A 24,232-nucleotide genomic window follows, 5' to 3' on the forward strand; every position below is an offset into this window, starting at 1 on the left:
AATTAAAAAAAAAAAAAAAAAAGGAATATACTAAATAAAACAATTGATAATATCCTTTTTCTCCAATCCCAAATGAGGACCGGGAGTAATTCATAGCAGCAGCATCTTTTGTTCAATTAATATTAATCAGAAAATGAAAGTTAGAAAAGGCTCATTCACCAAGTGCGAAATCCGTGGCCTCCCATTGTTTATTTTTTATGGGTGGGGGGAGTAAATGCATTTAATTGTCTGTCAAAGCAATGTCAAACACATGCTTACTTTCTGGTCATTGATAACTAAGGATGATGCGTTTGGCACTGCGCTTCGGGGTGGCAAACGCCGAGTTGGACGCAAACTGGACATATATGATAGAAAATAAAAGGGCAAGTTAAATGTCGGCATTCTGTGCTTGTAGACCAGGGGTTCCCAACCACGGTCCTCAAGCTACACTAACAGTCCAGGTTTTAGGGATAGCCACACTTGAGCACAAGTGACTTAATTAGAACCTCCGTTATTTTGATTTAACCATCTGTGCACAATCATGGATATCACTAAAACCAGGACTGTTAGTGTGCCTTGAGGACCGAGGTTGGGAATCACTGTTGTAGACATTACAGCAGGGATGGGGAACCTCTGGCTCGCGGGCCGTACGATCAGTTTATCAGGCCCGCTCGCTCCTACCTGTAGCCGGGATCGGTATGAAATACCGCCGGACCTATGTCCGGCAGTTCAAATCCCAACGCTGGAAGACCGGCAGCAGTGAAGATCCTGACAGCTAAAAAGCTAAGTGTAACTAACCCTACCCCTACAGTGTGGGTGACATGTGGGAAGGGGGAGCACAGTGTGGGTGACATGTGGGAAGGAGGAGCACAGTGTGGGTGAGATGAGGGAAGAGGGGAGCACAGTGTGATATGTGGGAAGGGGGAGCACGGTGTGAGTGACATGTGGGAAGGGGGAGCACAGTGTGAGTGACATGTGGGAAGGGGGAGCACGGTGTGGGTGACATGTGGGAAGGGGGAGCACAGTGTGAGTGACATGTGGGAAGGAGGAGCACAGTGTGGGTGACATGTGGGAAGGGGGAGCACAGTGTGAGTGACATGTGGGAAGGGGGAGCACGGTGTGGGTGACATGTGGGAAGGGGGAGCACGGTGTGGGTGAGATGAGGGAAGAGGGGAGCACAGTGTGGGTGACGTGGGAAGGGGGAGCACGGTGTGGGTGACATGTGGGAAGGGGGAGCACAGTGTGGGTGACGTGGGCAGGGGGAGCACAGTGTGGGTGACATGTGGGAAGGGGGAGCACAGTGTGACATGTGGGAAGGGGGAGCACAGAGTGGGTGACATGTGGGAAGGGGGAGCACAGTGTGGGTGACATGTGGGAAGGGGGAGCACAGTGTGGGTGACATGTGGGAAGGGGGAGCACAGTGTGAGTGACATGTGGGAAGGGGGAGCACAGTGTGGGTGACATGCGGGAAGTGGGAGCACAGTGTGAGTGACATGTGGGAAGGGGGAGCACAGTGTGGGTGACATGCGGGAAGTGGGAGCACAGTGTGAGTGACATGTGGGAAGAGGGAGCACAGTGTGAGTGACATGTGGGAAGAGGGTGAACAGTGTGGGTGACATGTGGGAAGGGGGAGCACAGTGTGAGTGACATGTGGGAAGAGGGTGAACAGTGTGATATGTGGGAAGGGGGAGCACGGTGTGGGTGACATGTGGGAAGGGGGAGCACGGTGTGAGTGACATGTGGGAAGGGGGAGCACGGTGTGAGTGACATGTGGGAAGAGGGTGAACAGTGTGGGTGACATGTGGGAAGGGGGAGCACAGTGTGAGTGACATGTGGGAAGGGGGAGCACAGTGTGACATGTGGGAAGGGGGAGCACAGTGTGAGTGACATGTGGGAAGAGGGTGAACAGTGTGACATGTGGGAAGGGGGAGCACGGTGTGGGTGACATGTGGGAAAGGGATGCACGGTGTGACATGTGGGAAGGGGATGCACGGTGTGACATGTGGGAAGGGGGAGCACGGTGTGAGTGACATGTGGGAAGAGGGTGAACAGTGTGGGTGACATGTGGGAAGGGGGAGCACAGTGTGAGTGACATGTGGGAAGGGGGAGCACAGTGTGACATGTGGGAAGGGGGAGCACGGTGTGGGTGACATGTGGGAAGGGGGAGCACGGTGTGAGTGACATGTGGGAAGGGGGAGCACGGTGTGAGTGACATGTGGGAAGAGGGTGAACAGTGTGGGTGACATGTGGGAAGGGGGAGCACAGTGTGAGTGATATGTGGGAAGGGGGAGCACAGTGTGACATGTGGGAAGGGGGAGCACGGTGTGGGTGACGTGGGTTTGGGGAGCACGGTGTGAGTGACATGTGGGAAGGGGGAGCACAGTGTGGGTGACGTGGGAAGGGGGAGCACAGTGTGAGTGACATGTGGGAAGGGGGGAGCACAGTGTGGGTGAAATGTGGGAAAGGGGGACCACAGTATGGGTGACATGAGGGAAGGGGGAGCACAGTGTGGGTGACATGAGGGAAGGGGGAGCATTAGATACATATGAAACATAAAATACATAATCATATAATTAGCAACAAAGAGAATCTCCCATCCTATTGGTTATCCCAATTGAAGATAATTCTTTTATAGCTCTTGCAAATGGATAGAATGATAGATACTTTTCTATATTTGATATAGTTGCTCCTTTATTGTAATGAGCTTTAAAAGGTTCTCTTGATCCAGACCAGGGCCGGCTCTAGGGGTGTTCGACCAGTGCGGTCGCACAAGGGCGCCACCCCTAGAGGGACGGCACCCCTCCCCAGCATCCCGATTTCAGCGGGACAGCACTGTCCCGCTGTTCCACCCGCAGGCCGAAGTGGCCCGCGGGTGGTCAAATCGGGAGGCTGGGGACCCCCACCGCCGCAGCTGTGCGGCGGTGCCGGACCGCCGGAGAGTGAATTGTTGCAAACATTCACTGACAGGAGAGGGCTGGGGGAAGCCCAGCCAGTGACGGAGTGCTGGGCTTTACCCCCAGCCTGCCGTTATTTGAAGGCGTGCCATGCGGGCACGCCTCCAAATAACGTCACATAGGGGGCGTGGCCTATGGTAATTAGGCCACGCCCCCAAATTATTTGCCGCGTGCGATCTTAGGGCGCTCTCTCAGGGTCCGGCACAGGGTGCTCAGAACCCTGGAGCCGGCCCTGATCCAGACGGTATAATGTATTCAGTCCAGCCTTTATTAATCCCTCCAAGATTAATAATATTTTATATGTTTCATATGTATCTAATGTTTTTATGATATTAATGCTATAATTTAGTAAAGATTTTAAAAGATTATTGCGCTCCTTACTACTTGTATCATTTATGCAAATCTATTCTTTGTACATTTTTAAGTTGATAAATGTTATGGCCTGCGAATGATTTTATAAATATCCAAATGGCCCTTGGCAGAAAATAGGTTCCCCACCCCTGGATTACAGTGTCCACATTTTCTAAATTTTAACATTCTGACGACATCCCCGTAAAAAATAGCGTATTCATGCCCATATGCTGAGGGGTACGCATCACAAGATGCGGGCACATCTGCTTCGGCAGCTTATGCGCCCATACATACTGTACGTCAGATACACCTACATACATATTATAAAAGGATTGCTATGTATAATGCTTATGTATTAGCTGATAGATTCGAAATGACATTAAAAACATTTTTTTTCCTAGAATACAGCAGGTAAAATTCTCCATCTTGGTTCCGAAATATAAAAAATTGCTAAAATACGATCCCAAAACCAGTCCAAAGCGCTGGGAACCGCCATCTTCATTGCCCACTGGTACCAGTAATCAGGTAGCCGCAACCGAAATAGCGCTTAGTTGTTTTTGCTGTAATACTTCGGTATTTAGAGTTAAATTGATGCCCAATAGCGAATTTGTTTGTTGAGCATAAAATGGTGCACAACATGGACGTCCGTGTCTGTGAGGTGCCCCTGGCGTGAACCAAGCGTATTATTGCCGGATAGAACGCATCTCGAGTTCTGATTATTGTCGGGAAAACATTATTAATAGGACTGATGAGTTTAGACATGATCAAAGCTGGGCACATCTCTTTTCATGGATGCAAATAGCGAGATTTATCATACAGCGTCTGCGCAGAAGCAAATGTACGCAACGGGTGATTCAGAGTTGGACAGATCATTGCCGGATCTTGCTTTGCGTGGAATGGGAGTTTCGCGGAGGGAACTGGTCATGCATCACGTGACGCATGGAACTGCATGTAGTGGGCGTGTAGCTGGAGTTCAGTGCGATTGTGAGTCATACATACGGAGAAGGGCAGTCCGTCTCTGACGGATCTCTTGCACCTGGCATTGGGCTGGCGCACGTGGCAATACTAGTGATGATGGTTGAAGCTGTCGATGAAAAGCTAGTGGATGGAATGGCTTCTTTAGAGATACTTGTGATAGCCCTAAGGAAACTGGCATTAGTATAAGATAATAATTCAGGCTTCCGTGGCATCATGCAAAAATGGCCACTTTGCGTCCGACTCAAATTATATTCTGCTCATTTTTGAGGCCAACTAAGACATAAGCCCTAAAGTGGGATAAAAGAACCTGGCCTCAATCAGACCATCACTATGGTCAGGGAGTGGGCTGAGGAGAAATACAAGGTCCTCGGCAATATTCAAACAAGCATCGTTGATGGTCATCCTTCAAGTCTAAGGTATGCAGAGCATGACAAGGGACAAGAACGGAGCCAGAAGACCACGAACAGACTGTTTCCTCTTAATGGAGCTCATTGGTATAGGACAGGACTTTTTTGCTCCAATGTGAAGCACTATAGAGACCGCTTTAGTGAAACAATGAAAAGGAAAGCTAAAATCCTGTTTCCAAGATGGATAGAAGGACAACAAGGGAGCCGCTGCAGGGCTGTAAGTAAAATGGGCGAAAAAGGAACGTGTTTGGAAAAACAGTGTATATAGCACTCATACACATAGCTGTACGCATCTTGAGGTCTTGTGCCTGCCTTATGCCTTATACTAGGTTCAAAAGTTAGGCCTCTTACCACTTACACAGTGGTCTCCAAGGGCCACATTTAAGTGAAAGCACCCTCATTGAACGTTGCCTACAGTACGTAGAACGCCCCTTCGCACACCCGTTACGCCTCCCAGGCTGTACATATAGATGCGATCAGTGGGTGCGCTCCTTTTCTGAGCATACACACTGTGAATCCACACAAGGTCAATTACGCAAACGGGCACCTGATCAACTCCACATCAGCCATAAAGTTTCCATCTTGATTAATCTACTGCGATGTGACTAAAAGCTCATACAAGTACTATGTAGCACCTTAGAAACATGACGTTTGGCCACCTCACATACGGGGAAATTTATCTAACTTCATAAAGAGGACAAGGGGAGATGTTTCCCATAGCAACCAATCGTATCCTAGCTATAATTTTAGAGAATGTGCTACAAGACCATAGGAGATCTCACACTGTCATATTACTTGAGTGCTTCATTATTCCAAGGTGTAGGTCTTCTCATCCGTGTTGCTTATAAGGTGTCAACTTCCTCCTGCTCCAGCACTGACATTCATTACCACTGTTGCCCAGTGTGAGCCATTTTGAATTGCCAACACCTTATATGGTGGTTACTGAGCAAAGAGGAGCAGAGAGACTTAACATTGTAGAACCCCGGCAACACTGCAGTGTTGCAGGTCTAGGAATTTTCACACATGCAAAATATCTTCAGGAGATTATAAGGGAACTGGTAAAGTAAATCAAATATTCAGGATACCGTGAAGGTAAAAAAAGTGGCGGAGTCTTAGCATCACTGGCTACCTTAGGAAAACACTGATTACACTTTTGAATTTGGCCAAGGAACTAGGATAGATACTAGCAGCAACACATCAATCAAGATAAGACAGCCAAGCAAAACATTGGTTCAAGTGACACAGAGTGTAAACACAGCAGCCATTTTGTAGGCTAAACCAATCATCATGAGAATGATGAGTTCCTAGTAAAGGGATGGGCCATATTCTCATGAATATTGGTTTGGCTCCAACGATGTGCGAGCAACACGCTAAAATAACAGAATGTCTGTAGTTCAAGTTCCAGGCTCCTATCACAGCAATGAGAGTTGCAGTCCCGCATGGACCTAGTGTGAACGTAGCCACAGGTTGATCATTAGTGGAGCATGGAGTGGAGTATCCGGAAAATCTCTATCTCGGGCAATCACTATATCAAGCAATCTCGGCAGAATCCATATTTTCAGCGTCAGATCTTGCATTTGGGGTGGTTGGGGCACTCCTGTCTTCAGAGACTGACATATCCAGCTCTGTAAAAGAAGAACCAGTCAATGTGCATTCCATTTTATCAGAAAGAATGCCAATATATATATATATACACACACACACTCACTCTAAAAAAAAACAACACATATTATATATATAATACAGTACCTATATTGCGCTACATCGACCAATTTAACTTATAATGCAAATATAAAAAACATTCAGTACGATTCGTTAAAAAGTCTTTTTAATAGAGGCCGCTTCCCCAAGTGTGGACGCTTGCCAGTATGGACCAGAAGGGTTCTAGGGAATGGTGATCTTGCGGAGCGCCAAACTCTAGTTATGCAGGTTAAAATTTTCCCTTGATATTTTCTGTTTTAATGTCCTTTCAAGGGATGAAGATGAAGACAAAGAAGGAATCCACTTTCACTTTCTACAATGATACCCTCAACCAGAGTACCCCCAATGACAATCAATTAGTTTCTGTCTGCTTCGTTTGGTTTTATTTAAAACAAATAAATTGAAAATCTCTAAAAACCTTACATCACACATACAGTATATTGTGGCCATTGTGGGTTAGATGTTGTTAATAAATTCCTGTCACCCCTTAATGTGGGCGAGCTCACTGACAGTTCGCTGAGCCCACTTTTTGGTCACTGAAACAATTTTCTCAACGCGTTTCACCAATAATTACTTCATTCATTCAGTTTAATTCACAGGTTCTCAAACTCGGTCCTCAGGACCCCCAACAGTAAATGTTTTCCAGGTCTCCTCACAGAATCACAAGTGAAAAAATTAGCTCCACCTGTGGATCTTTTAAAATGTGTCAGTGAGTAATTAATTCACCTGTGCACCAATTAGGTGACCTGGAAAAAGTGAACTGTGTGGGGTCCTGTTTTACCCATGCGCAGTAGGAAATCACTGGGAAAATGGCTGCCTTCGCCATTTTCCCTGTGATCTGCGCTTGTGCAGTAGACTCCGGGCACACTCTAGTGCCCGGAGTCTACCATTGCTGTGAGTTCGCTGACGGCAGCCGGGGAGAGAGGAGGGTGCCCCGGACGGGGAGTGAACACGGGCCCTCTCCTCTCTTAATTACGCCTCTGAACCAAAATGTTAACAAAGCAGACAGAAACTGATTGATTGTCATTGAGTGTACTCTGGATGAGGATATCATTGTAGAAACTGAAAGTGCTTCCGCTTACAGTGCATCCGGAAAGTATTCACAGCGCTTCACTTTTTCCACATTTGAAAAAATCTCAAAAAAACTTTTTACAAGTTGTCATTATGGGTTATGGGACCTCATTCAGAGTCGGTCGCGAGCACCGATGCGCTTGTAACCGACTCAATGGTTTGGCCTGCATGTGCGCAAGCCCCGGAGCAACAGAGAAACTCTGTCGCTCCGGAGCTCGTTAACAAAGGGGCGGCTGTTGAAGTCGATCGACAGCTGCCCCCGTTTGGTAGGCGGGCTGGGGGGGGGGGTGGTTTTCCAAAACGGAGGCGTTGAGGAACGCTTGCCGTTTTGTGGGTGGCCGCACTGTCATCATCAGTGAGGTCAGTGGGGAGCTTCCTGCTCCATCAGAGCAAAAAGCTCCCTGGGGCTTACGAGTGCCCAGACCCTACCCTAGGGTCTGGTCATAAGCCCTGATGGTCGCGATGGTGATCACCATCGCGACAATCAACCTGGTCGGTCGTTAAGCTGTGGGTGGTAACCCACAGCTTAACGATCGACAAGGAGGCGGCCATTCGGGATGCAAGCGGCCGCCCTGATTCTGTGCGACCGCTTGCATCTAAGGACCGCTTCTGAATGGGGTCCATTGTGTGTAGAAGTTTGAGGACAAAAATGAATTTATTCCATTTTGGAATAAGGTTGCAACATAACAAAATGTGGAAAAAGTGAAGCGCTGTGAATACTTTCCGGATGCACTGTACAAGGACATTAAAACAGAAAATGTCAAGGGAAAATTTGAACCTGCATAATAGGAGTTTAGCGCTCCCCAAGATCACCAATATATATATATATATATATATATATATATATACACACACACACACACATATATATACACATACATATACACACACACACACAGCGCCTTGCAAAAGTATTCAACCCCCTTTGCATTTTTCATGCTTTCTTGCCTCGCCACCTGCAATTAAAATGGCTTGTGTGAAGGTGTGCATCATTTCATTCACAGAACATGCCTACAACTGTGAAGTTGTTTTTTTTATATATTGTGAAACAAACAACATGTAGGACAACCTAACAGAAAACTTCAACGTGCATAACTTCACCCCCTTAAAGTCAGTACTTTGTCGAGCCACCTTTTGCGGCAATTACAGCTGCAAGTCGCTTTGGATAAGTCTCTATGAGCTTGTCACATCTTGCCACAGGGATTTTTGCCCATTCCTCAAAGCAAAACTGCTCCAGCTCCTTCATGTTGGATGGTTTCCGCTTGTGAACAGCAATCTTCTAGTCTGACCACAGATTCTCAATTGGATTGAGATCTGGTCTTTGACTAGGCCATTCCAACACATTTAAATGTTTCCCGTTAAACCACTCGAGTGTTGCTTTAACAGTATGCTTCAGGTCATTGTCCTGCTGGAAGGTGAACCTCCGTCCCTGTCTCAAATCACAGGCAGACTGAAACAGGTTTTGCTCACGAATATCCCTGTATTTAGCACCATCCATCTTTCCCTCGACTCGAATCAGTTTCCCAGTCCCTGCTGCTGAAAAACATCCCCACAGCTTTATGCTGCCACCACCATGTTTCACTGTGGGGATGGTGTTCTTGGGGTGATGGGATGTGTTGGGTTTGCGCCAGACATAGCGTTTTCCTTGGTGGCCGAAAAGTTAAATTTTAGTCTCATCTGACCAGAGCACCTTCCTCCATACAGTTGGAGAATCGCCCACATGCCTTTTGACAAACTCAAATCGTGACTTCTTATTTTTATCATTACTATTTTTAAGCCCAGCTCTATGGAGTGTACGGCTTATTGTGGTCACATGCACAGATACACCAGTCTCTGCTGTGGAACTCTGCGGCTCCTTCAGGGTTACCTTTGGTCTCTGTGCTGCCTCTCTGATTAATGCCTTCCTTGCCCAGTCTGTGAGTTTTGGTGGGTGGCCCTCTCTTGGCTGGTTTGTCGTGGTACCATGTTCTTTCCATTTGATGATGATGGATTTGATGGTGCTCCGGGGGATCATCAAAGATTTGGATATTTTTTTATAACCCAACCCAGAATTGTACTTCTCAACAACTTTGTCCCTGACCTGTTTGGAGAGCTCCTTGGTCTTCATGGTGTGATGCCTCTTGCCTAGTGGTGTTGCAGCCTCTGGGGCCTCTCAGAAAAGGTGTGTTTATACTGACAGATCATGTGACACTTAGATGTCACACAGGTGGACTTCATTTCACTAATTATGTGACTTCTGAAGGTAATTTTTGAGGGGCTTCATAGCAAAGGGGGGTGAATACTTTAGCAAGGCACTGTATATATATACGCATATATAAGTATGGAGTCTATTTACTAAGCCTTCGATAGAGATAAAGTCAATGGAGATAAGATACCAGCCAACCAGCTCCTAAAGGTGGGCACACACTATACAGATATATCTGCAGATGATGGTCATTCATACACACTGAACGGCCATCATCTGCGTCTGGCTGCGTGTCCCGGCGACCAGGGGGCGTGTCCCAGCGGGCGCGGGGGGGGGATAGTGTGTCTCGTCCCCCTCCTCGCGACTGCCGCTGTGTGTGTACGGGCGGTCTGCAGACATATTTGTCCATCGGCTGCGCGGCACAGCCAATGTGATATGTCGGTGAACGCCGGCGTTCACCGACTTATCGTGAGTACACGCTGGCCAACGGGCAGCAGATATATTGGCCGATCAATTGATTGGCCAATGTATCTGTCAGTGTGTACCCAGCATAACTGTCATTTTTCAAACACAGCCTGTGACATGGCAGTTAGGAGCTGATTGGCTGGTACTTTATCTCCTTCCAAGGCTTTGTAAATAGACCCCTATATCTTTGAAAGGCCATTTTTTGACACTGCGCATGCGTAAAGGTACTCGCAGTGAGATGAACAGGCAGGGAGCGTGGGCTAATAAAGCAGGCGTATCTCCACCGTTTCGAAAGCGGGGTATTTCCCACGCCTGCGATCCCATACGCGGTATACATGACATCTCAGTTAAACCACTGATGGTTTCACCCATTGATGGGCATTCATACTGTGGTCGGCAGCCCAATCGGGAAGGAGGGTGGGACTAAGCAGGGGAGGGCCTGACTGGTGGGACAATCATAAAAGGAGATGGTATTGAGCAGGCCACTGCGTTTGATAAGAAAAAAAAAAAGCTCTTGCATCCTCCTCTGCTATCAATTGCTGAGAACAATCGGCTCTTCGCCACTGATGGCAAAACCATCGACCATCGGTGGCCAACCATCGATGGTCGATTGCCCTTCCCTAGCCTGTTCCAGTCTTTTCTTTTCTCTCCATGTGTAGAGCAGCCAGTTAGGATTGCAGTATGTTACTCATCCTGTTTCTTCATCAATAAAATATTCCTGTCTGTTACCACCACCTCTTGGTGCGTTTCTGCTGAAAAACGTAAGCACCAATGTATGCAGCACAAAATGCAGCAAGTCCTGTCTAGCTGCCTCAACAACAACTGTTTTAATCAGTTTTCTTCTGCAGGGCAAACGACCTTTGCAAATGGTGTTAAAAATAAACACTGGAAAGTACTGTACTGGCGTGCGACAGACCTGTAATTACATCAGCACAGAGTGTACGCTTCCTGCCAGGCACTCGGCAGTCTCCAGATCCAAGCGGACAAGTGAATATTCACCGCGTCCCTACTGAATCCGCTCTGCGGGGCGCAGCATAGCGACTAATAACCAGCCCGCCACTGATGATTGCCCTTTCAAGTGAAAATACTGACACGGCAAGTGCCTCGTCTTTTATAGAAGAAAATATACTTGAGTAAAATGCAGCCAGCATGAATACCTGCTAGGGTTAGGGCCTATTACAGAGGTCACCGAACAACAGCGCACCTAGGGGGGGAGAGTGTTTGTGAGGAATCATCAGAAACATAATTTACTCCCCACCAGCCAGAAAAAGCCAAACTGGCATATGGATGACATACACTTTCTGCAGTTGTCAGTGGGGCTCATTACTCAGTGAACTATAGATGCCATGTTGTTACAGCAGGGCAGGCCCCATGCTCTACGAAGACACCAGTAGGTGTGCCTCGGATTGCGAGGAGGTATACCGGGGTGTAGAACGTTAGGATGTCGCTGTCATGTGACTACCACATGACCTATAATATCATTAGCTAATTACTCCTTGTGGCTACCACTTTCGTGCCTTTCTTATAATCAGGTTCCCAAAACTGTACCCCATATTTAAAATACAATAGTATCTGACTTCTACCATAGTAAAACTGATTACTTATCTTGCATCTGTGCCCCTTTTGTAATGAAACCAGGAGCTTCCACATTTACACTATAAAATTAGATCTCGAGTGCACTAGAGGGGAGAGAGTTTACACGTGTATGATCATGCATTTATATCACTCACCAGTTTTAAATGTGTTGTAAAATCCGCTATCGGGAATCTCGTTACTTTCTGAGCAACACGAGAAGCCTCTCTCTCTCCACCTAGGAGACAAGGAAACAGTCACCCACACAAAGAGAGTGATCCTCCATACGCTTACACCAATCACCTGGTATTTTATTGGGCCTCGCGTGAAGATATAAATGTACATATCACAGGTGTCATAATAGTGCAACTTTAAAATCAGGCCAATCTGCATTTATTTAAAACAAATTGAGACTGACAGATATGTTACACTGACATCAATACAAATTAAATTTTGCTTCCGAACAAATCCAGCTGACATGGCTCCATCTCAGCCATGCAATAATATTCTGCTCTCATTTCCCTTCTCATTTATTTTTTAATTGCATCCACTTGTGATTATGATTATCCTATGTATTTATTCAATATTAATGGAATTATGTTATTATTAAAAATAAATTATTTTAGTATTGATACTTTTAATAACTAAAAGGAGAACTTCCACCACCTTAATATTTAATAATGTCCCCCTCCCATTGCCATACTTAATAATCCAAAGTACACAAACACTGTAATTCTGCGTTCTCAGGCCCTGATTCAGAGGCGCTCGCTAATTGCGAGCGCTCGCTCTGATTCAGGGCAGGACGTTTTTTTTTTTCCCCAGCCTCCAGGCCGCTCGCTAAGCTGTGGGTGACCACCCACAGCTTTAGCGGGCGGCCTGGCGATGGTCGCGACCATCGGGCTTGCGACGAGACCCTTGAGGTAGGGTCTCGTCCACCGCAAGCCCCAGTGAACTTCCTGCTCTAATAGAGCAGGAAGTTCACTACTGACATCACGTGTGATGTCAGTAGGGCCGCCCCCAAACGGCAGGCGGTCCATTCGGGAACGCCTCCGTTTGGCCAGCCACCCCCCCCGACCCGCCTACAAAACGAGGCGAGCTGTCGATCAACATCGACAGCCGCCCCGTTTTGCTGCGAGCCCCGAGCGAGTGAAGTTCTCACTCGCTCAGAGGCTCGCGCATGCGCACTGCCCGGCCATCGACACGCTTGCGAGCACTATTCGCTCACGAGCGGGTCTGAATCAGGCCTTCAGTACCCACCTCCCCTACAGATATGGCCTTATAGACTGCGGCTTCAGTCACTCCCACCAGCCCCCCTTGGCGCGCAAGTTCTGGGTGACTCGGTCGCGCCAAGCGTTTTTCTTGCTGAGAATGTGCATTTCATTCGTATAACTAAAACTGGGAACAACAAAACTGCACTGCTAGCGTACACTGATCAATTTCATGTGCGACACTTGTACTGTGTGCGAATGAGCCCCTAATCTGTAAGCGAAGTGCTACGACGCAGAGGCCGCAACTTTTTCTCACACCAAGTTTCGTTGTGCTTCACCTGCGACTTTGTACGTGTGTAATACCAATTACCGTGCGATTAAAGCCGCACCCTGTCGTCTGGTACACCGTAAGCGGTTTTATCGCTGCGTCTGTTTTTGCGTATAAGATGGAAAATGTAAAGAAAAGTACAATACGCAATTCAGATTGCCTCAGTTTCGCCTGGGCTTCTTGCGCAGTATGGTGTATAGATGCTAGCTGTATGGGGGCACATCTGTACTCTCAGCGCATCGCTTTACACATTTATCCAATTTAAAACACGCAACGCGTCATTTGTTCTTCCCACAATAATCGGTAGTGAGTTTAGCGTCGCTCGCATCAGCTCTGACAAATATATACAGGTTTGCAGCAGAGTAATTAGCTGCCTGCAGATCCCCTCAGCGCGCACAGGGCCGCCGTCAGGCAGGTTACAGATCAGCCGAACTCACCAGTGCAGGAGAAAGATGTTAGCGATCAGCACAGCGGAGACGATATCTGTGAGAATCCACATTAAGCTGTACTGAGCTGGAGTCTGAAAGACAATACAGAGAGGGAACATGTGACTGGACTCGGTGAGAAAGAGCCCCACAGATGACTGATGGGACGCATATCAGTGAGCAGACAGACAGATCAGGACAATCACAGTTCTGTAATGTAATGCAGCGGAGAGAGGTGGCACATTGAGGCGCCAGGGGTACTGTACCAATGATAAGAGCCAGGAGACAAAGGCATATATGTCAGATGGATTGCAGCCGTGAGAAAGGAGAATTTAATACAAAAGAGATATATACAGTCAGGTGCATAAATATTGGGACATTGACAGAATTTTCATATTTTGACCTCTATTCACCACCACAATGGCTTTGAAATGAAACAAACAAGATGTGCTTTAACTGCAGACTTTCAGATTTAATTTGAGGGTAATTATATCCAAATCAGGTGAACGGTGTAGGAATTACAACGGTTTCTATATGTGCCTCCCACTTTTTAAGGGGCCAAAAGTAATGGGACAAACTAAACAATCCTAAATCTAACTTTCACTTTTTAATACTTTGTTGCAAATCCTTTGCAGGCAATTACAGCCTGAAGTCTGGAACGCATAGACATCACAAGACGCTGGGTTTCATCCCTGGTGATGCTCTGCCAGGCCTCTACTGCAAATGTCTTCAGTTCCTACTTGTTTTTGGGGCATTTTCCCTTCAGTTTTGTCTTCATCAAGTGAAATGCATGCTCAATCGGATTCAGGTCAGGGGATTGACTTGGCCATTGCATAGCATTCCACTTTTTAGCCTTAAAAAACTCTTTGGTTGCTTTTACAGTATGCTTCGGGTCATTGTCCATCTGCACTGTGAAGCGCCGTCCAATGAGTTCTGAAGCATTTGACTGAATATGAGCATATAATATTGCCCGAAACACTTCAGAATTCATTCTGCTGCTTTTGTCAGCAGTCACATCATCAATAAATACAAGGGAACCAGTTCCATTGGCAGCCATACATGCCCACGCCATGACACTACCACCACCATGCTTTACTGATGAGGTGGTATGTTTTGGATCATGAGCAGTTCCTTTCCATCTCCATACTCTTCTCTTCCCATCACTCTGGTACAAGTTGATCTTTGTCTCATCTGTCCATAGGATGTTGTTCCAGAACTGTAATGGCTTTTTTAGATGTTGTTTGGCAAACTCTAATCTGGTCTTCCTGTTTTTGAGGCTCACCAATGGTTTACATCTTGTGGTGAACCCTCTATATTCACTCTTGTGAAGTCTTCTCTTGATTGTTGACTTTGACACATATACACCTACCTCCTGGAGAGTGTTCTTGATTTGGCCAACTGTTGTGAAGGGGTTTTTCTTCACCAGGGAAATAATTCTTCTGTCATCCACCACAGTTGTTTTCCGTGGTCTTCTGGGTCTTTTGGTGTTGCTGAGCTCTCCGGTGCGTTCTTTCTTTTTAAGAATGTTCCAAACAGTTGATTTGGCCACACCTAATGTTTTTGCTATCTCTCTGATGGGTTTGTTTTGATTTTTCAGCCTAATGATGGCTTGCTTCACTGATAGTGACAGCTCTTTGGATCTCATATTGAGAGTTGACAGCAACTGATTGCAAATGCAAATGTCACACCTAGAATCAACTCCAGACCTTTTACCTGCTTAATTGATAATGAAATAACGAGGGAATAGCCCACACCTGTCCATGAAATAGCTTTTGAGTTGATAGTCCCATTACTTTTGGCCCCTTAAAAAGTGGGAGGCACATATAGAAACCGTTGTAATTCCTACACCGTTCACCTGATTTGGATGTAATTACCCTCAAATTAAATCTGAAAGTCTGCAGTTAAAGCACATCTTGTTTGTTTCATTTCAAAGCCATTGTGGTGGTGAATAGAGGCCAAAATATTAAAATTCTGTCAATGTCCCAATATTTATGCACCTGACTGTATATATATATATATATATAAATATATATATATATATATATATATATAAATAATATATAACCAATATAATTCTTGCTGTCAGTTTTATAACAGTGTACAGCACTATGCCACCATGTCGCACCTTATACATAGAATAACGACATCATTTTTGCCCCCAAAATCGCTGGCTATTACATCTGGTGATTACGAGGGTAAACCCGGCAGGAAACCAGCTGCGCAGTGTGACACGTGGGTAACAGAATAGCATTATGGCCACGTCAGGTTATTACCAGGAGGAACATGGGCCTGTCCATCTTCTTCAGTGTCTTTACAGAGTTTGTGGTGACGGAATAGGCTCCCGAGCACCAGGCCAGGGAGAAGAGCCACGGCTCGCTGACCACATACAGATTGGTGGTAATATTGGCCGCCGCGTACGTCCTATAATTAACACAAAACAACCAATAAAGTTCCATTTAAGCAACACAAATAACAAGTAAACTTTTGTTGAAGAGAATTAGGTCTGTACAGTTATTACATATTTAAGGTTATTAAAAGTTTAAAAACACAAAATAAAAAAGTGACTTCACCAACAGTAAGAAGCGTGTAACACTAGCAACTAATGATATTTATTTTTTTGACGCAACATTGTTTAGGAACTTCACACCGGTCCCCGCAATGGGTTGGGTATGGGATCGCGACGGTCAGAATCCTGACAGATTTCTGGAAGTATTATGGGCCCTGATTCAGCAACACACGATTATCGTGAATCTGCTTGACAGGCAGAGGCATTTAATGGGCGGTGCGGGGTTGGCCGCCGTTCCCGGAAACGGGGGGCGTGTCCACCCCGTATTCCGGGAGTGGCAAGCCCAGGATCTGCGTCGATCAACGCAGTGTCCTGCGCTCGCAAGCCGGCCAGTCTGAGTAAGCTGAGGCTTACTCAGCTGGTCGAAGGCCCGGCGCCGTTCACCATCACGACCATCGACCCAGTGCCGGGATTGCAAATGCAGCAGGGGGTGTCATACAGGGGGTGTCATACAGGGGGTGTCATACACCTCCTGCTGTATTTGCATTATTGCAAGGACCCAATTGTAAAGCTGCCTCCTTGCTGAATCAGGCTCTATAACCCTCCCCCTAACCCACCACTCATGCAGCCTAGCCCTAACCCTTCCGCCCCTCAGCATAACACTAACCCTACTGACCTGCAGCTTATCCCTAACCCACCCCTCCCTACAACCTAACCTTAACCGTCCCGCAGCCTAATCCTAATCCTCCCGTCCCGCAGCCTAATCCTCCCCCTAGTGCATAACCACCCCCCTAACCCTATCCCCTACTGTCCCGCAGCCTAACCCTAACCCATCCTACCAGCAGCCTAATCCTCCCCTAGTGCCTAACCTGAACCATCCCCCTAATCCTATCCCGCAGCCTAATCCTCCCCTAGTGCCTAACCCTAATCCTCCCCCTGACCCTAATACTTACCTCCACAATCTGTCGGGATTCTGACAGTCGGAAGCCGCTGTTGGTATTGTGACCAACTGACTGAATACACCCCCTGCAACAGGTGAGAGGTTCACAAACCCGCACACAGTAATTGTGTCACAGTTTAAGGGTAAGAGATGTGCGAGTTGTCAGGGCCAGGGAGGAGTTCAAAGACATATAGCATCCACTCAGAGGACGGATAGAGGACCAATATTATTATTATCCTTTATTTCTATGGCGCCACAAGGGTTCCACAGCGTCTCACAAAGTACATAAACAAATAAGGGAACAAGAAACCAGTGACTTACAGTACAGTACAATACAATGCAGGACAAGGACATTGGGCCTGATTCAGACCCACTCGTAAAGGCCAGCCGCTCGCAGGTAATGTGGGCGTTTGTATTTACTTTATTTTTTTTGTCTCCTGCCGCTCGCAAAGCTGTGGGAGCCCACCCACAGCTTGTGCGAGCGGCAAGGAGCCCGTTGCGATAATCGCGACCATCGGCCTTGCAACGAGACCCTGTGATAGGGTCTCGGTTGCCGCAAGGCCGATTGGACTTCCTGCCCATAGTGTATACACATTGTTGCATTAGCAATAATAACACTCAAATAAGCAACAGGGCGTAAGCATCAAGTGTTAGGTACCCGAGTGGGGAGTAAGGAGTAGATGAAAGTATAAGTAAGGAGAAACACATGAGGGAAGAGGGCCCTGCTCGTGAGAACTTACATTCTAATAGCAAGACCGTAACAGACTAGGGTGGTTAAAGGCTTGAACGGCACTAGTGATGGGTAGGACTTCTGTTGACATGGGCCCATGTGCCAGCCTCTAACAGCTTGGGCCCGTGTGTGTCGCACGCTAACACATACACACAATAAATATTGTGGGCACAAGACAATAGAACATGCTGTGCAAATATCCGTTCAGTGCTTGTGTACCGTTATTACTTCTCTCATAGCATCGCATCTTCGCATTTATCCTTTCGGGATCATCGCATTCATCCCTTCGCATGCATGCCGGCGTTAGTAACCGGGATGCATGAAGAACACCGCAAACGCCAAACGCCAGCTCTCTCGGTAAGAGCTGTCCCTTGCGAATGAGGGACTTCGGGGTCTATGGCCCAGAAGTCCCTCTGGCATTTTTCTGCGCATGCGCAGAAGGACACGCGTGTCGCGGGGGATGCTGGATGGGATCCAATTGGATCCCTCTCATGGCACTCTCCCGATAGAAGCCCATAGGCTTCTATAGGGCAACGCCACCAGGAGATGGTGTTACCACCGCAACCAAGCGCCGAAGTGCATCGCGGAGGGTAACGCCAGGCTTGGTGCATATGAGAAATGCGGGTTTGACCGCATTTCTCCCTTTGCTGCATCCCGCCCATAAGGTTTAATGAACCCTAATTGCAGCACTAGTTAAAGTGTATTCACCACAGATCAGAGGAAACAAACGACGGAAGCGGGGTAAATGCATCCCAAGATGAAAAGTCAGAATTATTTCCAATATTTTATAGAGTCATTGCAGTAGTTAGGACTCTGCGATTACAAGTTATACAGCCTAAAGCATGTAGGTTTTCCAGACAAACCCACAATCTTTCAAAAACGGGAGCAGAGTGAGTTTCCCGGTGGGGCAGTTCCCATAAGCAGAATGTGAGCCTGTTCCTATGTATGCCAGGGGGTAGCCCAGCCATATGTACAAAATAAAATGTGCCGCAGAGTCACAATTTTTCCTGTTTGGAAATGAGCCTCTGTGGCTGGAAAAAAAAAGTCAGGAAACCCAAAAAAACATATGAATGCAGGATATAAAAGATGTGTCAGCCTTGTTTGGCTGCACTATCCTGCACTGATGAGTCCCAATCAAAGGCTCGGCAGTCAGTCTGCAGGAGGGCTCGGCAGTCAGTCTGCAGGAGGATATTCTGATTGATGGGCTAAACACCCAGAACGTGGGACATGGAAACTCAGGGCTGCAATGGCATTACCCAGAATTCTCCTCTTCTGATGATTCTCATTTGCATATTGTTTGCAGGCAGTATACTGTGGCATGGAAATCTCCAACCACAGCTTCTGAGAAATATTTACTGAGCAATATAAGAAAAAGCTAAAATAACCCTTTGCAGTGAAAGAAGTGGCAACAAAGGATCATTTGATTTTAAGTAATTAATGTATATATATATATATATATATATATTATGTTTAAATATTACCTGATGTCGTGCTGGGACATCTCGCTGTACGGCAGGTTCAGTTTCACTATGTGATTGCTGACAAGTTCTTCAACGGTTGCTTTGAAACCCAGCGTCTGCTGAAATCCCGGCACCACAGACTGCACAAAGGACCTCAGATCATTTGCCAGCCACAAGACCTGCGAGAGGGACAAGTGATGAGTAGAGACTGAACCCTGGCTGATGATTGGTGTATACTTTGTCTCAGTCATATCATCAATTGTTGTACAAATGACGGTGTTTTAGCGCCCCATACATTATGCAATGCAGATCTTAGTAATGGGAAGGGGGGTGAATTTATAAACATGAGTGCACAGAAAACCTGTTGTGCTGGTAGCCTGATCATCCATTGGGCAATCTAGGCTTCCAATTACCGGCCGTTGGACACTGAGGAGCCTGGATTGCCCTAACACGTTTTTAGTTTTTTATGTATTGTTTCTTAAAAGGAGTAAGTATTTTGCCTATTGGTCCATGCATCCTTAATCCGAAACTGGTTGTGCGAGTAATCAGGTATTTGATTTAATTTTGTCAGTAAAATCTAACAAGTTGTTAAAGGCAACAACGCAGATTTTCCCAGTTGTGCCAGTGTTGTTGTCACCCATAGCAACCGATCAGACGTCACAACTCCCGGACCTAGACTGAACTTGAATCATCAATGCTATTATGTGATTGGCTGCTAAACTTGTAATATTTTAATTCTGCAAGCATAACCTGCAATAGGTATTACCGCATGGCCGGCGGTTCAAATCCCGGCAGCGGAAGGCCGGCAGGGGTGAAGAACTCTATCGCTAATAAGGTAATTATAACTAACCCTATTTTCCTCCCCTAACCCTAACCCTCCCTTAGGGGTGCCTAACCCTTTTCTCCCCCATTGTGCATAACCCTAACCCCCCTCTAAGTGCCTAAACCTAACCCCCCCCGTTCCCGCAGCCTAAACCTAAGTCTGCCGTGTGGGTGCCTAACCCTAACCACCCCCCGGGGGTGCCTAAGCCCCCCTTCCCCTAGCCTAACCCTCCCAGGGGGTGCCTAACCCTAAGTCCTCCCGGGAGCCCTGACACCTAACCCTTCCCCCCAGCGGCTGTCCGCGCCCGGCTTACCTTCCTTTCGGTATTCCGTGCGTCGGGCTCCCGGCGTAGGTCTAATGACAGCCGTCGGGTTTTCGACGCCTGTCATTAGTACCTTGCTGGGATTTGACAGTCGGGAAGCCGGCGGTCGGCATTTAGACAGTCGGCTTCCTGACTACATCCCCACTGCAAGATATACGTTTTCCAAGGTCATTTTATATATGAATATTTTTGTGTAGCTATTATGTGAATGCACTATATCAGCTACAAGGGGGTATATTTACTAAAGTGAGAGTTTTTAGAAGTGGAGATGTTGGCCATAGCAACCAATCAGATTCTACATTAATATAGCACCTTATAAAAGTTAATAGTTAGAACCTGATTGGTTGCTATTGCCATCATCACCACTTCTAAAAACCTGCACTTATTTTGGATATTCCACATAATAGTATATGGACCAGGTGGTTGCCGACACTTTATACAGAGGTCATTTTACTCTCAAATGTATTGTAATATTTTGTATATTTTCACCATATCTCTGACCATAGTGTGATGATTGGTTTGCCTGACCATATTCAGAGCAGAGACACCTACTATGTACTGTAAGTCTTCCTTCACACAACTGGTCAGATATGAAGTTTCCTTGGTCCTATCTAGGCCAGGGCTCACATTCTTTCTTTATGTTGTGTAGCCCTTTTTTGTAGTCCTACATGACCACTTTGGTTGTTTTTTAGTGATTGAGGGCGGGATGCATGACGATCACCGCAAAGGATCACTCTCTCGGTAAGAGCGGCCCCTTTGCGATGGGGTTCCCGACTATAGACAGGCAGTAATTAGTTAGACAATGTCTAGAAAAACACCAGGGGCCAAATGTAATAGGGTGAGAGTTTAGAAAAGTGAGAGTTTCTGACACTTTTTAAACTTTGCCAATGTAATAGAGTCCAAAAACAAAGTAACAGAGCGAACTTGCATGTTTTTTTAGACTTAAAAAGCTCTCAAGATTTAAAATCTCATTCAGATGTTTTCCCATTTTGAAGATAAAACTCAACCAATGTGAGAGTTTACAGCTAAACTCTCACATTTTCTAAACTCTCATCCTATTACATTTAGCCCCAGATGTTAGACAGTCAATAGTTAGGCAAGGATAAAAGTTTGACACGGCCAAAAGTAAGACACACCAAAGTTAGACATGTAAAAAGGTCGACAGGAAAATTATCGACACAAAAATGGTTGACACATTTATTTTTTACATTTTTATAGGGTTAGGTTTAGGGTTAGGCACTTACTGGAGGGTTAGGCACCAGGAGGGAGGGTTAGGGTTAGGCACCAAGAGGGAGAGTTAGGGTGCAGATTAGGGCTAAAAAATTTTTTTACAAAATTGTCAACCATTTTTGTGTCGATCATTTTCATGTCGAACTTTTTACCCTGTCAAACTTTTTACATGTCTAACTTTAGTGATGCCTGTGTCAAACTTTTTTCCCCTGCTATTCACTGTCTAACATCTGGGGCCAAATGTAATAGGGTGAGAGTTTAGAAAAGTGAGAGTTTCTGACACTTTTTAAACTTTGCCAATGTAATAGAGTCCAAAAACAAAGTAACAGAGCGAACTTGCATGTTTTTTTAGACTTAAAAAACTCTCACGATTTAAAATCTCATTCAGATGCTTTCCCATTTTGAAGATAAAACTCAACCAATGTGAGAGGTTACTGCTAAACTCTCACATTTTCTAAACTCTCACCCTATTACATTTGGTCCCTGGTGTCTATCTAGACACTGGGCTGTATTCAATTTGTAGCGAAAAGCCGTCCACGGTGAAACTTTTTCGCCGATGACATCATTTTCGCCGATTCCACTTTTCCCCTTATTCAACTTGGCCGAGTTTTCGACGGTACGAAATGTCAATGCATCGGACCCGACGAAAAAGTATCCCCATTGAATAGGTGGTGAGAAAAAGAGCAGAATTGGGGTTTTGGGGTGCAGACTTCCAGAAAAAAAACCCTGCACCCCTTGGACAGTCCCCTAAAAGTGATCTGTTTCAAAAGTACTTTAGACACCCCAAAAAAGTACTTTCGTTTTGGGGGCGAAATAAAAACAAAGTTGGGGGACAAACTTCTAAACTAGCGAAATAGACTCATGGGGGTGCCCCAGGTGTTTTTTTGATATCAGGTAGTTGCAGCAGGTGGATTTTTCAAGTTTTTTGAAACTACATATTAGCAACTTTAAAATACGCTGGTACCCATTTTCACGTACCCCAAATTTGATGGGACTACTTATTTTGGCAAAAAAAACGTCCTAAATGCTATTCTTCCCCACCTTCTTAAAAACGCAAGACAGCAGCTATTGAGACCGTTTAAAGACCACACATACCTTTAGCAGGGCTATTCGGGGGTACCCATAGGGAACCCCCATGTCAGAGCATCTTTTCGGGGGTGTCGAGCTGAGTTCCCCAAAAATGACAGGACTTTTTCGCTGATTTCATTTTTGCAGATTTGGAATTGAATACGGGGGTTAGCGGGGACGCGCACGATAAACTTTTCGACGGCAAAACCTTCGATGACGGCCATAAGTCCGGCCACCGACTTTTCGCTCCAAATTGAATACGGCCCATTGTCTATCTAATTACTGTCTATCTCTTATACCATACCCTTTGCAATGTAGGGACTTCCGGGTCTATGACCCGGAAGCCCCACTGGTGTCCTTGTGTGCATGAGCAGAAGGACCCCATAGGCTTCTATAGGGTAACGCAACCAGGAAGATATCGTAACCCACTGCAACCAAGTGCACTCTGGGGCTTGGTGCATATGAGAAATGCGGTCAAACCTGCATTTTCAGGGTTTGACCGCATTTCTACCATTGCTGCATCCCGCCCATAGGCTGATGTACTAAAGGAAAAATGTGGTAAAAACCTCATATGGCCGTCCGATTTTTGATGCGGAGGGTAACGCCAGGTTTTTCTGGCGTTATCCTCTAGAAGCCTATGGGCTTCTTACCGTATGCCCCTCCCCGCAGGCGCCCAGCACCTCTCACTGCAGGCACCCCACTCACCTCAGCCTCCTGCGTGCTCCTCCTGGCTCCCCCACCTCCTCTTCTTCTTCCGGGTGCAGGGAGGAGGAGGAGGAACCCAGGACTTCCTGCAGAGGTCACCAGCAGGAAGCTCCCGGGGCTGGGAGAGGGCGGAGACCTGCGGAGACCCCCTCACCCCGCAAAGGGCAGCTCTTATCGCAAGAGCTGTCCTTTGCGATACTAATCGCATATGTTAGTACCTATACGATTAGTATCGGGGCGGTGACTGGCGGGATGTACACCGCGCGGTTAGTACATCCCGCCCATAGTTTTATAATTAGCAAATTGAGTGCCCCATAAAAAGAGAGTACTTTCTATTTTTGCTGCCAATTATTGTCTTGTAAGGTTGTTTCAGGAACATCATTACATCATGGGTTCTATTGTTTCATACCAGTTTTGGATCAATTGTGGTCTCATTGAGGATGACCTCTAGCGTCCGGTTAATCCAGGAGTCTCTGTAGGGGTGATCCTTAGGAGGGCGATAAAGGTCGAAGATGACCGTTTTATTGTTCCGGTCAGCAAGCCTTAGCAAATCGCTCAGTTTGTAAATAGACTGATTGCTCGCCAACTGCTTATCTCCATCTGATAGAGAATCCATGGAGGAAAATGGTGCTTTCTGGGGAACAAACAAAATATACATTTATTTATTGGCCATATTTCTATACCTTATAGTTGTAGGATTCACGTTGCACCGACTCCAGGTCTCCATAACAGATACATTCATTCATTTACAACCATTTCAGAAGAGTGGACCTTCCACAGACCCAACAGGCAGAAGACCATCTATAATAAAGTAGTAGAGTATA

The 24,232-nt window shown here is 46.3% G+C and overlaps 1 protein-coding gene across 2 annotated transcripts in view; it reads right to left on the bottom strand.

Moving 5' to 3' along the window:
• The window catches only part of GDPD4 (glycerophosphodiester phosphodiesterase domain containing 4), a 78,591-nt gene continuing 54,359 nt past the window's right edge, over positions 1-24,232 (bottom strand). For both annotated transcript variants that reach the window (XM_088473797.1, XM_088473796.1), the window contains exons 11-16: positions 23,818-24,042; positions 19,282-19,439; positions 15,898-16,045; positions 13,637-13,719; positions 11,822-11,901; positions 1-6,294 (exon numbers count right to left, since the gene is read on the bottom strand). In XM_088473797.1, coding sequence (XP_088329923.1) covers positions 6,200-6,294; positions 11,822-11,901; positions 13,637-13,719; positions 15,898-16,045; positions 19,282-19,439; positions 23,818-24,042 — 789 coding nt within the window. In that variant the 3' untranslated portion in view covers positions 1-6,199. The remainder of the gene's footprint in view (positions 6,295-11,821; positions 11,902-13,636; positions 13,720-15,897; positions 16,046-19,281; positions 19,440-23,817; positions 24,043-24,232) is intronic.

Source organism: Taudactylus pleione, unplaced genomic scaffold, assembly GCF_031769625.1.
Source record: "Taudactylus pleione unplaced genomic scaffold, aTauple2 ptg000140l, whole genome shotgun sequence".
NCBI lineage: Eukaryota > Metazoa > Chordata > Amphibia > Anura > Myobatrachidae > Taudactylus > Taudactylus pleione.